General features: G+C 40.8%; 1 protein-coding gene across 1 annotated transcript in view; it reads right to left on the bottom strand.

Annotated features, from left to right (window-relative positions):
• The window catches only part of cdc40 (cell division cycle 40 homolog (S. cerevisiae)), a 130,637-nt gene that overhangs the window by 83,966 nt on the left and 28,221 nt on the right, over positions 1-18,450 (bottom strand). Inside the window, exons 3-4 of the mRNA XM_043687120.2 lie at positions 14,522-14,651; positions 30-119 (exon numbers count right to left, since the gene is read on the bottom strand). Coding sequence (XP_043543055.1) covers positions 30-119; positions 14,522-14,651 — 220 coding nt within the window. The remainder of the gene's footprint in view (positions 1-29; positions 120-14,521; positions 14,652-18,450) is intronic.

The following is an 18,450-nucleotide window of genomic DNA, read 5'->3' as shown; positions in this document are numbered from 1 at the left end:
TCAAAGTACATTTGAACAAAAGCATTTACCTTGATTCTTCTCAGCATCTTCCACACTACCAATATACGTAGCCCCTCCTGCTCCCTCACTGTGGTCTACCGTTGGATCCAATGCATAACCTAAAATTGGAATGAATAATCTAAAATTATTTCAAAATAGGTAATTTATAGAGTGAGAAAAAAGAATTGATGGCAATGAAATAACATTTATTCATCTTCAGGATTCCCTGCAAAGTATTTATAGAAAAAGAAAGAAGGACGGAACCAGCCAGGCAAGATTTGCTGAGAGCTGCTTCACAGAGTATTGTCCATCATCACACCAGACTTGTCACAAAGTAGGTCCTGGGAAACAAGCCATAGCACATTTACCAAGAAGAACAATTGTGAAGCAATCAAAATTAAAATTGGCCAGAATCATGTTGAGAATAGCTTTTAATCATCTTTGCCACCTATCGAATTGTTACAAAAAATAGAATTTATTTATAATTGCATGAGAACAGATTATCTATTATAATTACAGATGAATATCACAACATTAATTGAAATGAAACAAAAACATGTCAGAAATACATAATAGATACAATGGTATTTTTGAAGAGAGACACCAAATTAATATTTCAGATCAATCACCTTTCAACAACAACTATGTATATAGCATCTTTAAAGAAATAAATCCTCGCATGGTACTCTAATGAAGTGTTATAAATCCAAATTTGACATTGAGCAATGCAAGGAGATATTAAAGTTTGATCAAAGATGTACCTCTTAAGGTGTATTTCAAAACAGGAAATAAAGAGATTTGGGAAAGGGATTTCAGGGCTTAGGATATCAGCAGCTGAATGTTGGAGCACTTAAAATGGAATGCTCAAGAGGATCAAATTAAAGGAGTGCAGGTATCACAGAGCATGCATTGGCATTCAGCTCAACTGTTACAAAGCTGTTCTTACCCTCATAACACATCACACAAAGAAATGTCTCTCAGCCTGTCTGCTAACTCTGATAATTTTAAGTACAGGTAGTTCTCCTAGAACGTTCGTTTATTAAGTGTGATTTGTCTGGAATGCGATTTGTGAATTAGCAACTTTTTTTTATACAAACCAAACTCCCATTTACTGCTACGCGATTCTCACCCCCAACACTAGGTGTCGTACTTTCAAAATAAAAAATAAAAAACCAAAGAACTGCAGTTGCTGGAAATCAGAATCATAATCAGAAATTGCTGGAAAAACTCAGTATGCTTACTACCATCTCTGGAGAAAAAGAGTTTCAATGTTTCAGTTTCAATGACTCTTCTTTGAAACAGAAGAAAATCCATACGGGGAGATATAGTACACTACACTGGGATTACTCGTGTAGTACAGAGGTTCAAATTCCACCATGCAGCTGGTATTAAGTAACTAAAAACAAGCCTACTGGTGGCCATATAACTATTGTCAATTGTCAAAGAAGCCCAGTTGGTTCACTGAAGTACTTTAAGGCAGCAAATCTGTTACTGTCACCTGGTCTGACCGACAACTGACTCTGGACAGCAATATGATTAACTTTCTTTTTCATTGAAAAAGTTTCCGAATATTTTACGAAATTATACAATCACTATAAAATAGTGTGACAATCTTATAGTATAACAACAACAATAAAAAAACGACTCTACTTCACAAACAAATTAGAGAAAAAAGATCTATCCATACTATGATTCAATAAATAATTAAACAAAATAAACTAAATTGAATTAGATTGAACTAAGTTAAATTACAGCACTCAGCGCAGCCCCACCAAAGCTCCCCATCACTGGGAGCGACAGTTGGCATACCCGTATTTATTCGGGATTCTTCCTCTCAGGGGCACCCAGCCCGCCAGACACAGCCCTCATGGCTACACAAAGGCTCTAATCAACATGGCCGACAAGTCTGCATCAGTATGGTTCAAGAAGGGCCACCATTACCTCTAAAAAAGTAACCGTTTTCTGGTGCACCATACTTGCTTTAATAAGAGGTCTCCTGTGACAAGAGATGAAAGAACCAAGCCAACTGTTAAATCTCTGTAACGCTTGCCTAGGTAGCATCAGAGGGAGCATTCGCATGGGACGTAATAAATGAGGAAGAACATTCATTTTGACGAGAGCTATTCTACCCAACCAAGATATTGGTAGAGCCTCTCTACACTGAAGGTCCTGTCTGATCTTCTCCAGCAAGTGCACAAAATTAGCTTTACATAATTGATCAAAGGCAAGAGTAACAAAAATGCCTAAATATAGAAAACCTCCCTGTGACCATCTGAAAGGGAATCGGATTCCACCTTCAAGTTCGGGTACTCCCACAAGATCCCCCACGGGTATGGCCTCCAATTTCATGAAGTTAATTTCATACCCTGAGAAACAGCCAAATAAATTAACCTTTTGTATTAAACAAAACACAGATATTGTCAGCTTAGATAGAAAAAGAAGTGTGTTGTCTGCATAAAGGGTGTTGTCCTCCTGACCCTATCTCTGGAGTAACTACATTGGGGTCCCTCAGGATGGCCTCTGCTAACAGCTCAATCACTAATGTAAACAGCAGCGGTGAGAGAGGGCATCCTTGCTGGCTACCTCTACCAATACTAAAATTGTCAGACCTTATGCTATTGGAGATAACCGCTGCCTTAGGATCATTATATAATACTGCCACTCACCTGGCGAAACCGTGCCCCCCGACTGCCGCCCCAAAGACTAAACCATTCCAGGAGATAAAAAAGTCATACGCTTTTTCTGCGTCTAGGGAGACTACCTAGCTCGAACTCAACCCCTACTGACACATCTGAACCATGTTCAGTGCTCTTCTAATGTTGTTAGAGGACCTGCGATGTTTAATAAAACCTGCCTGGTCCTCCTTTACAATAGAAGGCAATACTTTCTCCAACCTCAGCGTTAATATTTTCGACAGAATTTTAAAATCCATGTTTAGCAGCGAGATGGGCCTTTACGAAACACAGTCCTCGGGGACTTTCCCTCTCTTCAGAATAAGGGAGATATTAGCTTCTTTCAGGGAGGATGGGAGGCAGTCCTGACTGTACGAATAATTGTATGTGTCCAACATTGGCCCAGCCAACACATTTATAAATTCCTTATAAAACTTGTACTGAAATCCATCCGGGCCGGGCGCTTTAACACTTTGGAGCTGCCACACCACCTCCTGTATCTCTTGGATTGTCAGAGGGGCATTCAAAAGGGACTAGATTAGAGTGGTGCTGGAAAAGCACAGCAGGTCAGGCAGCATCCGAGGAGCAGGAAAATCGATGTTTCGGGCAAAAGCCCTTAAAAGGAACGCCTGCTCCAGAGTTACACCTGGAAGGTCCAAGTTCTTAAAAAAGGACTCAATCTTCACAAACCTGTCCTCACAGCCCTCCAATCGATACAACTCAATAGAATTTCCTAAATGCCACATTAATCTTTTTGGAATCGCAAGAGAACTAGTACATTCTCTGACGGATGTGATAGATTGGCCAGATATGCCAGGTATCTACCTGGCTTATCATCATACTCGAATAACTTCTGTTTTGCAAAGGAGATCTCCCTCTTTGCTGTCTGGGTGAGCGAAGATTTCAGAGCAGCCCTGAGGGCTATAATCCACAGCTACTTGGTAACAGATGGCCTATCAAAGTATGCCGTCTCAGTTGCCGCCTTCAACGTGACATCAAGCATACGCTGTTGTTCTCCCCTCTGCTGCTTCCAGGTCACCGAGTAAAAATATAATCAAACCCCTTGGCAGTCTCCCAGAGCACCAATGGGTCACTAGCCGTACCCAAATTAATATCCCAGAAAATGTTAAATTCCTGTGAAAAGTACTCAATAAGCTGTCCTTCAGGAGAAAAAGATTCATGCGCCAATGCCGCAAGCCTGTCCCATTACCTCTGGCCTTAACCTCCAAATACATACACTGCTGCATGGTCAGACATGACTATGTTCCCAATTCTAAAGGACAGTAACGAATCCAAAAAGGCCGGTCGGGCAAAAACCATGTCAATTCTTGGGTGGCAATTGTGTGGACTGGAGAAGGTAAAATCCCTAGCCTCAGGGTGAAGACATCTCCACACACTTACCAGCCCCATCTCCCCACCCAAGTCCACCAGTTGTTTGGATTGTGGGGAGGTGCCTGGGAGACCCCGGGGCATCCTGTCTACCTCAGGGTCCAGAAGACGATTGAAGTTTCCCTCTATAATCATGCGGCACACTCCAAGGGCCATCAACCTGGAAAGTGCATTCGTTAAAAACTTAAGCAGGTGTGCCAAGGGGGCACTGTTGGGTACCTTACAGAGTACTGAATATTCAAGTTTCTCAGCCTCTTCTTTACTTCATCAAGGGTCTTCTTCATGCAGATCACAGGCGCAGAAAAGTTCTGAAAAAACATAATTTTTTGATCCCTTGGAGATCAGGCCCTGTGGATTCTTCCTCAGTGGTCTGGAAGCTTCCAACACCATTTATTTATCTCTCTAGTGCTTATCTCTAAAGTGCTGGAGTCACACTCACACCAGTCAGAGGTTGCTGGTCTGATCCAGGCCTGCGCACTGCGACCCGATGGCCCACTCGGCTTGCACCTAGCCCGCCACAACTTGCAGCACCAAAAACTGCGGGAGCCATTGTTCCAGAAAGCTGACTAACTGACCTCCTTCCTCCCGTTCTGGCAGCCCAGTAAGACGGATGCTCTTCCGACGATGTGGATCCGAGGTCGTCGAACTGCTCCACTAAGGCCCGCACCTGCCTTTCCAGGGCCTGAACCCGACCCACTGAAGATTCTGCCGTGGTCTCTGAAGCTGCGGCCTGCTGCTCTAACTCCTCCACGCGCTGCTGAGACGTTGGATCTCCTGCTCATGCTTTTGCAGCTTGGTCGAGATCGGTTCCAGCCTGGTTCAGGTGTCCTCCATCGCTGATTCAATCTTCTCTTGGAGTTTCATGAACTCAGAGACCAGGCCCTGCTGTCCAAAGGAATGTCTGCAGAATCAACCCTGCAGCTGCAGGCGTGTCCGTTGCTGCAGGGGAATGCCCTGCTGGTTGTGATCCTTGCGGCCCTTTTCCCTTAGTCATCTTCCCTGATCACCAAAACTAATGCACAAATATTCTGCGGACCTAAAATTGCCGATTTTTCCAAAATAATTTATCAGGGGTGGGTAAAAGCACCTTGCCTCGGTTACTCTGCTGGTGTATTAAAACATGTGGATCAAATTCTTGGCTTAATTAAAAAGCAAATTAATATCCCAGAAGAGTCAGGTATAAAGAATTTAAAACAATGCAGACAAAACCTGGTCTTGAATAACTGAATGAGCCTGATGCACAAAATGCCTTTTCTAACTTATCGATCTTTTACATTAATTACTATTCATCCCAACCAATAAACAATAGAGCATAAGAACTAGGATCAGGAGTACGCCGTCTGGCCCTTCGAATCTGCTGTGCAATTCTGTAAGATCATGGCTGATCTTTTCGTTGCTTCAGCTCCACTTATCCGCCCTCTCACTATAACCCTCAATTCCTTTACTGTTCAAAAAATTATCTATCTTAGCTTTAAAAACATTCAGTGAAGTAGCCTCAACTACTTCACTAGGCAGGGAATTCCATATATTTACGACCCTCTGGGTAAAGAATTCGGTCCTAAATCTGCTAATTTTGAGGCTAAGCCCTCTTGTTCTAGTTTCACCCACTAGTGGAAACATCCTCCCTACTTCTATCTTATCTGTTCCCTTCATAATTTTATGTTTCTATAAGATTCCCCCCATTCTTCTAAATTCCAATGAATGTAATCCCAGTCTACTCAGTGTCTCCTCATAAGCCAACCCCCTCAACCTAGTGAATCTCCCCTGCACCCCTCCAATGCCAGTATATCCTTTCTCAAGAAAGACCAAAACTGCACACAGTAATCCAGATGTGGCCTCATCAGCACTCTGTACAGCTACAACATAACCTCTCTGCTTTTAAACTCAATCCCTTTAGCAATGAAGGACAAAATTCTATTTACTTTTTTAATTACCTGTTGCACCTGCAGACCAAACTTGCGAGATTCATGCAGGAACACTCAGGTCCCTCTGCACAGCAGCATGCTGCAATTTTTTCAGCATTCAAGTAATAATTCTTTTTATTGCACAAAGATTCTGCGGACCTAAAATTGCCGATTTTTCCAAAATTATGGATGAAATATTCAACATGTAACAAAGCACCTCTTATTTGGAAGGGATGACTTCAATTCTACTGGACATTGGCTCACAATATACTGAAATGGATGACTTTACATTTATTAACACTGTATTCCATCTGCCAGACCTATACCCACTCATGTAAACTATGTCCCTCTGCAACGTTCGCAGTCCTCTACACACTTTGATCTACCACTCATCTTAGCGTCATCTACAAACTTTGACACATTACACATGGTCCCCAACTCCAAATCATCTATGTAACTTGTGAATAATTGCGGTCCCAACACTGATCCCTAAGGCACACCCCTAGCTGAAACAAACCTTCCAGCCAGCAGGGCACCCATTTCTTCCATCAGGTTTAATGGGAATTTGGGAATTTCAGAAACCTGGGTTCGAACAGAATGCAGGAAAGCACAACCAAAGTCTCAACATGAAAGTTCTGACAAGGGTCACTGAACTCGGGACACTGGCTTTATTTTTTGCTCTATGGATTTTTTTGCTTTTTTCACTCATAGGATATGGATGTCACTGGCTGGCCAACATTTGCTGTGGGTCTGCAGTCACATGTAGGCCAGACCAGATAAGGACAGCAGCATCTTATCTAAAGGGCACAAGTGAACAAGAATTTGTTTTTAAAAAGCACAATCTATACTGGTATTGTGGTCATCATCAAACTTTTAATTCCAAATTTTTATTGAATTCAAATTCCATATCTGTTATGGTGCGATTCAAACCCAGGACCCTTGATTAATAATTTACTGATATTATAAAGCATCATCCACCCAGGATAGTGTCAAAATTACTGAGTTCGTCCAACACTTTCTGTTTCTGTTTCAGATTTCCAGCATTTGCAGTTCTGTATTTTATTTTCTGAAAACCTCCTTTCTTCTAGCTGTAAGATACTGACTGAAACATGTTTGGGCAATCTTGGCCCCATTCCCAGGAGGTACAAGTTCACAATACAACACAGTACCCATAAATTGAAACAGATCAATACTAAAGTAATGATCTAATTCAGAGAGATTGCCAACCGCAGAGGAAGAAATTGAAAAATTCTGAAGAAAGATCAGGATCAACAAAAATTGCTCAGGCAAAGTAAAGAGAATCAGACAATAAAAACACAAAATTCTGGAAAGATCAGGATGTGTGTGTGTGTGTGTGTGTGTGTGTGGGTGTGGAAATTGCAGGCTGTTTTGCTTTGTAGATTGCTAGTATGTGGATGGAATTGCGGGCTGTTTTGCTTTGTAGATTGCTAGTATGTGGATGGAATTGCGGGCTGTTTTGCTTTGTAGATTGCTAGTATGTGGATGGAATTGCGGGTTGTTTTGCTTTGTAGATTGCTAGTATGTGGATGGAAATTGCCATCATGAATCAAGAACATTTGACATGTCAAAATTCGGAAAAACAAAATCAATACTTTAACTTGTCTTGGGGCCACTCAGATGTGCATCATATTTTCTGTACCAGTCTATCTCATTGAACTCGACCAGAAAACAGCTGATCTTCTGTGCCCTATTTACAAAAGAACCACACAATATAGCTAGTGTAACCAATGTAGAACAACTGGCCTTTTAATATGTCAGCAGCAACAGAGTTCTAGGTTACAGCTGGAACCCTGGCAAAGAATATGGCAAAGAGAAACAGAATAATAGACAAATATAAATATCTCGACTTAAAGAGCGAAAATAGACTCTTTCTGTAATGGGAGGTTGAGGCTAACTTGGGTTAAAGGACTTTAGTTTCAATCTTCCCTCTGGTGCAATGTCCCATTATTAAATGCTGTACAATGTTGCTTTGACAAGTTTAGTTGCAAGAAAGTTTTAAATATTGGATGCCAGAAAATCTCTTCATTTTGTTCAAAGTTGAGACACAGAAAATAGAAAGGTCACTGCCTGAGCTTTAGAGTCAAGTTACATCGAATATTGGAGCAGGAGTAGGCCATTCAGCCCTTTGAGTCTGCCCTGCCATTCAATATGATCATAGCTCATTATTCAACTCAGTATCCTTTCCTGTTTTCTCCATATGTTTAATCCCCTTGAGTAGCAAAACATCCCTACTTCCTTACTTGAATCCTCCCGCTTGAAAGCCAACATACCATTTACTGCCTTCCTGTATGCCTACTCTCCCTGACTGGCATACAAAGATACTCAGGTCTCGTTGTACTTTTTCCTTTTTCCAATCTATTGCCATTCAGGTAATAACATGCCTTCCTCTTTTTGCTACCAAAGTGCATAACCTCACATTTATTCACAGTATACTTCATCCATTATGCATTTGCCTACTCACTCAATTTGTCCAAATCATAGAATCCCGATTACTCTGAAGAATCTCTGCATCTGCCTCACAACTCATCCTCCCATCAAACTTTGAGTCATCTGCAAACTTGGAGATATTGCAGTTAGTTCCTTCATCTAAATCATTAATATATATTGTGAATAGCTGGGATCCAAGTGCTGATCTCTGCACCCACTCATCACTGTCTGCCACTTAGAAAGAGAACGATTTAGTTCTGCTCTTTGTTTTCTGTCTGTCAACCAGTTCTCTATCAGTGTTAGCACATTATCCCCAGTCTCATGTGTTTTCATTTTTTTGAAGTTATCTGACCTCATTGGGAATGATGACAAGAACACTATAACTTGCAATGATAATCTTGAAATTGAAAGGGATGGGGGGATGGGGGGGGTTGTGGGGTGGTGGTGAAGGTAAATAGTTCTATGATGTTCACTTCTGATTGTTAGTCACCAAGCTCTGTTGGAAATGTGCACGTGTAAATATTAGACAAAGTCAGGATCAATCACAACTGTACCGATCTTGCAGTAAACTGCAACTGACATTCATTATCAAGACTTATACTTTAACTAAAGCCTGTTGGGTACCCCAGTAAAAGAAAACCTACATTTATCAGGAAGTGGGAAGCAGTTAAAAATGGAAAAAGATACAAATATTGAGACATTACTGTATTAACTTACCATACCAGAGCTTATTTCTGCAATGTGAATTATAAAGTTCTGTTTTGGAAAACATTGTCAGCAAATACACTCCCAGCATGAGAGGAATTGGAGCGAATATGATCATAGAACATTAATGGCAGCAGCTCAACTTGATAAAGCCTTTAAAAAAGCTAATGGAATTCAGTTCTATCCCATGAAATACAGAATATGAAAGCTAGGAGGCAACAACAAACATATTAGACTTGGGCCTAGGGAGCAGCATTACTGAACATGACATAATCTTGTCAAAGTGCTGATAGTGATGAGAATAGTTATAGACTAGAACAACACATGGGGAAAACTTAATAACAGTTAGGAGTGGGGAGGGAATTGGAGCAAAGTGAGCTGGTGTTAAGTCAAGTAACCAAGAAAAGAAAACCTGATTTTTCAAAGTTCCTGCAGAATTTAACAGTAGGACCTGTATTTAAGAGACAGGTTGCCTGTTAAGCGGTCGGCACATATTGGGAAGGATCAGAAATCTGCACTAGGGAAAGACAGGGAGGCATCATAAAAATACCAGAGACAAAAACAGTAAATGCTGGAACGTAGCCTCTTTTGTACTGCATGCAAGATTGTGGAGACCTTCAAATTGTTGTCTTCCTGGTTGTGCAAGAACAGGAGCTTACTTTTGTGCGGCCTGCATGGAATCTTTTGGGATACAGTTCACGCCTAGAGAGAATATTAATTGTCTAGTTTTAAGACTTGCAATGTATCAAGTTAAAAACAAAGCATCATTAGTAATGCTGTATTTTCAAATGTAACAAGATCATTTTTATTTAAAAATAAAAAAACAGCAGTTGTTTTTATTGTGCATACATGAACGTACTGGGGTGGGGGGAGGGGACTGTCTGATTTGTGCTAGGACAAAAGAGTGGCATGGTGGCTCAGTGGTTAGCACTGCTGCCTCACAGCACCAGGGTCCCAGATTCGATTCCAGCCTTGGGTGACTGTCTGTGTGGAGTTTGCACATTCTCCCCGTATCTACGTGGATTTCCTCCGGGTGCTCCGGTTTCCTCCCACAATCTGGCCATGTTAAATTGCCCATAGTGTTAGGTGCATTAATCAGAGGGAAACAGGTCTGGGTGGGTTACTTTTCGGAGGGTTAGTGTGGACTTGTTGGGCTGAAGGGCTTGTTTCCACACTGTAGGGAATCTAATTTAATCTAATCTAATAGCTTGATCATATTTCAAATTCAGATGATCCAGGACAAATTAACTGGTAAGGTCACATTTTACACTTGTTATTTCAATAATATTTTACAACTGTGATTACTGATCTGCAGAAATTAAATTTTTACAAAGCTAAAGTATAAGAAAAGGTATGAAAAACAAAAGGACGGGCTAAATTAATAAAGAAAAGGAGAGTGTTAAATACGAATATTAACACAAAAATATTAATCAACATGGATTCAGATTACCAGGAACAACAAGATGACAAATAACAGAAGGGATATTAGCTGAAACTGGGAGCAGTCTTAAATGACCAGAAGGCATTTGCTCAGGTGCCACATCAAAGGTTATTGCAGGGACAAAAAAGCTCTGGTGTAGGGGATAATATATTAATATGGATAGAAGATTGGCTGGCAGGCAGAAAACAAAGAGTTGGTATAAATTAGTCTTTGCCTGAGTGGCATGATATGATGTGTGGATCTATGCTAGTTGCCTCAACATTTTACAATTTACACTCATAACTTGGATGAGGGAGAAAAGGCATGGTGGCTAAATTCCCAAGTGACACCAAGAGAGGTTTGAAAGTATGTTGTGAAGAAGTCATAAGGAAGTTGCAGGTGTATAGATGAGTTGTGAGTGGGCAAAAGTCTGGTAGACGGAGTATAATGTGAAAAAATGTGAAATAATCAATTTTGGCAGAAAGGATAAAACAGTAAGCTTTACTTTGAGAATAACTGCAGAATTCCAAGGTGCATAAGGATTTAGGTGTTCCAGAGCACAAGCCATAAAATCTTAATATACAGGTATAGCATGTCATTAATTAGTATCTGTTATGTGTGAGAAGACCTGAACATAAAGGTGGTGTTATGCTTCAGTTATACAGGGCACTTATGAGACCACAGCTCTAACAGTGTATGGTCTCCTTATTCAAGGACGGATGTAAATGCATTTGGAGTAGTTCAGAGGAGGTTTAGTAGACTAAAACCGGAAATGAGTGGGTTGGCTTATGAGCATCGAGTGGACAGGCTGAACTTGTTTCCACTGGAGTTTGAGAGAGCGCGGGGAGTGGTTGGTTGATGTGTAAGATTCTGAATGATCTTGATAGGGTAGAAGTGGAAAGGATGATTCCTCTTGTGGGTGAGTCTAGAACCAGGGGTTACTGTTTTAAAATTAAGGGTTATTAGGCAGGGGAATCAGAGGTAATTGGGGGTTAATGGAAATGTGGAATTCGAAACACAAACAGATCAGCCATGACGTTACTGATGGCGAGCAGGCTTGTAGGATCAAATAGTCTACTTTTGCTCCTATTTAGTGTGTGGGTATTTAAGAGTCACAGGTTTCCAGTGATTTAACAAGTCAGATATACTGAAGATCACACACTTTGCATTTTGCCCCCAGTATTCATACACTGCAATATTTCAGAAATTCAACATGCTAATGTATTCAATACCAAAACATTCAGGTTTGTTTATATTTTGTCCTTTCGTGCAAGCAAAGTCCTTTATGCACCTTTAAATTTAGCAGCCAGCAGTACTGAATTACACAAGATAGTCCTTTACATATAATTTGAAAATGAATGCTGAATCTCTCGAAGAGGAGTCTCAATTGGAATATGCGATGACAACACTGTCTCAACTGAACATATGGTGCAGATAACACCCAACAGTCATATCAAAACTTGCAAGGAGATTCATTGTTAGAAGATCTAGAGGTTTCTGAGTTGATTGTTCACTGATATTCATTACAAACTCAATGACTCCCACAGATACCTTGATTACACTTTCTTGTAGTAACTATTTCTAAGGCAGAGGCAGACGGTTCCTCTTTAAGCAATGGGGTGAAAGGTTATTGAGGTAGATGGGTATGTAGATTTGAAGTTACAATCAGATCAGCCATGATCTTATTGAAAGGTGGAGATGACATGAGAGGCTACTTTTGCTGCATGTGACACGATCCTCACACTCTGTTTGTTGTAGGCACTCCATTCCATTTTCTCAGTTTCTCCATCCTATCTATTGTGATGACGGTGCTTCCACAATGGTTACCTGCAAAACATTTTCCTTCTCCTTCATGGAATCATAGAATCCCTGTAGTGCAGAAAGAGGCCATTTGGCTTATCACGCATGACACCCCACCCCCAAAGAACAGCATCCCACGCAGATCGAGCATCTCTACCCTATCCCCGAAACCCTGCATTTACCATGGCTAATCCATCTAACCTGCATTTCTGCAGACTCAACTGGTCAAATTAGCATGGTCAATCCACCTACCTGTACATCTTTGGCCTGTGGTTGGAAACTGCAGCACCCAGCAGAAACTCTGGGAGAACGTATAAACTCCAAGGATTCTGCACTGTTTTGTGCACAGAGCCCTCAATAGTTTCCAATCCATTTTTCATGTTATCACATTCTATCCCATTGGCCTCCTTATTGTTATTGTTATTGGCCTCCTGCTGGGCACACTTTCCTCATTCCTGAAGAAGGGCTTATGCCCGAAACGTCAATTCTCCTGTTCCTTGGATGCTGCCTGACCTGCTGCGCTTTTCCAGCAACACATTTTCAGCTCTGATCTCCAGCATCTGCAGTCCTCACTTTCTCCTCCTTATTGTTATTCATGGTTGTCCTGCCCCATTTCGGTTACCTTCAACTTGCTGTCATGACCATCCCTTCCCTACCCTGTTACCTTCCCATGTAATCGCTGTGACATTTGCCCTTTGATCTCCTCCTACTCACTGTCCAAGTCCTCAAATACTTCTTCCTGGTGAAGCAGCTAGTTACTTGTTCTTCTTCCGATGTACTGTATTGTATTTGCTGCTCACAATGTGGTCTCCTGTACGTTAGTGAGGCCAAATACAGACTGGGTAACTATTACCATTCAGCATATAAACATGACCCTGATCTTCTGGCTGATGCCATTTCAATACACCATTTTGTTCTCATCCTCACATTTCTATCCAAGGTTTGCTGTAATGTTCAAGTGATAGCCAATGCAAGATGGAGAAACAGCACTTCCTTTTTTTTTTGCTTAGATGCTTTACAGCTTTGTGAACTCAATACTAAATGCAACAACTTCAGACCATGAACTCTGACCTCTGTTTTGCCCTCACCTTCCCCAGCCCACAATCTCTGGATTTCTTGGTTTTGCTTTCAACTGCTAACACCTACTCTGGATCAAACTCCCTTTTCTACATCATTAACACTCCCTCTGCCTGTTATGTGACACCTGTGATCTCACACTCCACATTTCCCCGACCTTCTGCTCTATTTGCTCCTCCCACCTTTTTCTACAGAATAAAACCCAACACTTTTCCATCTTTCTTTTCATATCTGGAGAACAGAACTTATATTTTAATTAGTTACTTAAATTGGATTCAAAATACCAGTTTGGTTTGTCTCTCCACAAATGTTGACAGATCTGCTGGATTACTCCAGTACTTTCTATTTTAATTTCAGATTTCTAACATCTGCAGTATTTTGCTTTTGGATTTGTAGAAGGTAATTTATATTTTGTTCTTCACTTTTTTTAGAGTAACAAAAAATGTTAATGAAGAAAAGAGGTAATGGATATGTCCATATGAGTCTAAAAAAATATGAAAAAGTACAGTACCTGGAATTTCCTACCACTATGGGCCTATCTACAGACTGCTTTCTCCACACTGCAAACTTGTCCAGTCCTAATCCCAGTTGCATTCTCTGTTGTCTACAGGACATTAACTCCTGCAGTCCCCGTCAGCATTGGGACAAAAGTTTAGTTGATACATTATTGCACTCATCAAATTCCTTCTAAAAATCTTCAGTTTTTCTTGATCACTTAACAAGTGACATTTCAAAGTGAGAGAAGAATCAGCTTCAACTCTTTCACTGATTTTGTCCGCAGAACTGGGATTCAGCTATTGATGTATAGGCTTGAACCAGAAGATTAAAACCACAACATTGATAACAGATTCCATCGAATGACTCCCATATTTCCCAACCCCAAAGCTTAATGAGACTGTAACTAACAAACCATTCACTCCTGTACTCCATACCAGAAGTAATGTGTAATTAGCATAATATTTGTCCAAATTAACTGGATAAGAGATTAGCTCTGGATGACTATTGTTTTAAAGGACTTGCTTGACACAGACAGTACAAACAAGACTGCAGACAATGCAGTATACACATCACAGGCAACCTCTTCCAAAAAAATAGTTGGAGCTTACCGTAGGTATGAAACGTCCTTCTCTGCTGCTCAAACATGAAATCATTGATATGGGCAGGTTCAGTATATCCAGACAGCATATTTCGAGGAGCAGCCATCTGCTGCGTCCTGAAAGGGTTCACTGGACCAATCTGAAATAAATAATACGTCCATTTGGTTAATTTTTCTGACTCAAATGTATGTCCTTTTATTCTGTATTTGGGAATTTCAGTCACAAAGTATATTACACCACTCAATTTGAAAATATAATTGCTGAATTCATAACGACACTAACATGTTTATGTTGAGATATAAAATGAACACAGACTATAAATTGAGTTTTTACAACCAAATGAGTAAAAACTATTCTTTTTATGAGGAAAATAGTCAGACGTTCTGAAAATAAATTAAATTTGAAGAATGTGTCATATCAGGGGTTTTCTATATTTCAGTGTTCAAATGAACTAACCAACAATCCATTAACTACAAAATGATTTTGGAAACAATTATATCGAATGATTTGTAATCTAATTACAAAATGCTAACGAAATAACACTGATCGAAGGTAAAAGAATATTGGTAACAGTTCAATGGACTGAATTTTATACCCAGCCCCCCCCCCAGTATATTTGAAGACAGGGCTGGCTTTATAAAGTGGGTGGTGAGCCAACCACTTTCCCTTCCAATTGTTTCTTAATTCACATTGATTAAATTCCTCATTTATCTCAAATATGAATGAAAATTAGGAATGAACAGAAACTGCTGGAAAAATTCAGAAGGTCGGGCAGCACCTGTGGAAAGAAATCAGGTTTAACATTTCCAGTCCAGTGACCATTCTTCAAAACATCGGACCCAAAACATTAAGTCTGATATTTCTCCACAGATGCTACCTGACCTGCTGAATGTTTCCAGCAATTTCTGTTTTTGATTTCCAGCATCCGCAGTTCTTCCAGATTTTTGTTTATGAATGAAAATTAACTTTGCAGCAACTGGATCACCAGGAATAGGTTTATAGACTCTCGCTCTGAGGTTGTGATGCGAAGCCAGAGGCAGCAGAACAAAATAACCAACAGTACTATATCATTAATTGCGTTAACCTTTGTCTCTTATTTTGCTTGTTTAAAATGTCTACCCCACCTATCCAGCAAAATTGTACCAGAAAATACAGTGTGGCACAGCCTACACAGTCTTCCATCTGTGATGTATTTTCTCTATCTAAATTATAGAAACAGTTGAACAAAAGCATTCAATAACTGGTAAGCAGTGTTAGTAGGATTATCTACGACTACTAAAAAAGGTAGAAATAATTAAAATGAAATTAATTATTTATGATTTGTTGAGTAAAGTAAAACCATAGTAATGGATTCAAGATAAATATTATGTTACAAGCATGAACTGAAACATAAATCACATTCATTGAATTCCCTGGCACACAACATAGAGTTATAGAGATGTACAGCATGGAAACAGACCCTTCGGTCCAACCCGTCCATGCCGACCAGACATCCCCACCCAAACTAGTCCCACCTGCCAGCACCCGGCCCATATCCCTCCAAACCCTTCCTATTCATATACCCATCCAAATGCCTCTTAAATGTTGCAATTGTACCAGCCTCCACCACATCCTCGGGCAGCTCATTCCATACCCGTACCATCCTCTGCGAAAACGTTGCCCCTTAGGTCTCTTTTATATCTTTCCTCTCTCACCCTAAACCTATGCCCTCTAGTTCTGGATTCCCCCATCCCAGGGAAAAGACTTTGCCAATCCACCCTATCTATGCCCATCATCATTTTGTAAACCTCTATAAGGTCATCCCTCAGCCTCCGACACTCCAGGGAAAACAGCCCCAGCCTGTTCAGTTCTCCCTATAACTCAAATCCTCCAACCCTGGCAACATCCTTTTCTGAACCCTTTCACAACATCTTTCCAATAGGATGGAGACCAGAATTGCACGCAATATTCCAACAGTGGCCTAACCAATGTCCTGTACAGCCGCAACATGACCTCCCAACTCCTGTACTCAATACTCTGACCAATAAAAGAAAGCATACCAAACACCTTCTTCACTATCCTATCTACCTGTGACTCCACTTTCAAGGAGCTATAAACCTGCGCTCCAAGGTCTCTTTGTTCAGCAGCACTCCCTAGGACCTTACCATTAAGTGTATAAGTCCTGCTAAGAATTGCTTTCCCAAAATGCAGCACCTCGCATTTATCTGAATTAAACTCCATCTGCCATTTCACAGCCCATTGGCCCATCTGGTCAAGATCCTGTTGTAATCGGAGGTAACCCTCTTCGCTGTCCACTACACCTCCACTTTTGGTGTCATCTGCAAACTTACTAACTGTACCTCTTATGCTCGCATTCAAATCATTTATGTAAATGACAAAAAGTAGAGGGCCCAGCACCGATCTTTGTGGCGCTCCACTGGTCACAGGCCTTCAGTCTGAAAAACAACCCTCCACCACCACCCTCTGTCTTCTACCGTTAAGCCAGTTCTGTATCCAAATGGCTAGTTCTCCATGTATTCCATGAAATCTAACCTTGCTAATCAGTCTCCCATGGGGAACCTTGTCGAACGCCTTACTGAAGTCCATATAGATCACATCTACTACTCTGCCCTCATCAGTCTTCTTTGTTATTTCTTCAAAAAACTCAATCAAGTTTGTGAGACATGATTTCCCACGCACAAAGCCATGTTGACTATCCCGAATTAGTCCTTGCCTTTCCAAATACATGAACATCCTGTCCCTCAGGATTCCCTCCAACAACTTGCCCACCACAGAGGTCAGGCTCATTGGTCGATAGTTCCCTGGCTTGTCCTGACCACCCTTCTTAAACAGTGGCACCACTTTTGCCAACCTCCAGTCTTCCGGCACATCACTTGTGACTATCGATGATACAAATATCTCAGCAAGAGGCCCAGCAATCACTTCTCTAGCTTCCCACAGCGTTCTCGGGTACACCTGATCAGGTCCTGGGGATTTATCCACCTTTAACCGTTTCCAGACATCCAGCACTTCATCCTCTGTAATATGGACATTTTGCAAGATGAGACCATCTATTTCCCTACAGTCTATATCTTCCACAGTAAATACTGATGCAAAATATTCATTTAGTATCTCCCCATTTTCTGTGGCTCCACACAAAGGCGGCTTTGCTGATCTTTGAGGGGCCCTATTCTCTCCCTAGTTACCCTTTTGTCCTTAATATATTTGTAAAAACCCTTTGGATTCTCCTTAATTCTATTTGCCAAAGCTATCTCATGTCCCCATTTTGCCCTCCTGATTTCCCTCTAAAGTATACTCCTACTTTCTTTATACTCTTCTAAGGATTCACTTGATCTATCTGTCTGTACCTGACATATGCTTCCTTCTTTTTCTTAACCAAACCCTCAATTTCTTTAGTCATCCCAGCATTCCCTATACCTACCAGCCTTCCCTTTCACCCTGACAGAAATATACTTTCTCTGGATTCTTGCTATCTCATTTCTGAAGGCTGAACATATCCCGCCAATCAAGCTTTTGAAAGTCCTTGCCTAATACCGTCAAAATTGGCCTTTCTCCAATTTAGAACTTCAACTTTTAGATCTGCTCTATCCTTTTCCATCACTATTTTAAAACGAATAGAATTATGGTCACTGGCCCCAAAGTGCTCCCCCACTGACAACTCACTCACCTGCCCTGCCTTATTTCCCAAGAGTCGGTCAAGGTTTGCACCTTCTCTAGTAGGTACATCCACATACTGAATCAGAAAATTGTCTTGTACACACTTAAGAAATTCCTCTCCATCTAAACCTTTAAACACTATGGCAGTTCCAGTCGATGTTTGGAAAGTTAAAAGTCCCCTACCATAACCACCATATTATTCTTACAGATAGCTGAGATCTCCTTACAAGTTTGTTTCTCAATTTCCCTCTGACTATTGGGGGGGTCTATAATACAATCCC

Source organism: Chiloscyllium plagiosum, unplaced genomic scaffold (assembly GCF_037043375.1).
Source record: "Chiloscyllium plagiosum isolate Xiang-an unplaced genomic scaffold, Cpla_swu_hap1 HiC_scaffold_3, whole genome shotgun sequence".
In the NCBI taxonomy this organism is placed as follows: Eukaryota; Metazoa; Chordata; class Chondrichthyes; order Orectolobiformes; family Hemiscylliidae; genus Chiloscyllium; species Chiloscyllium plagiosum.
This window is presented reverse-complemented; position numbering and strand designations above follow the sequence as displayed.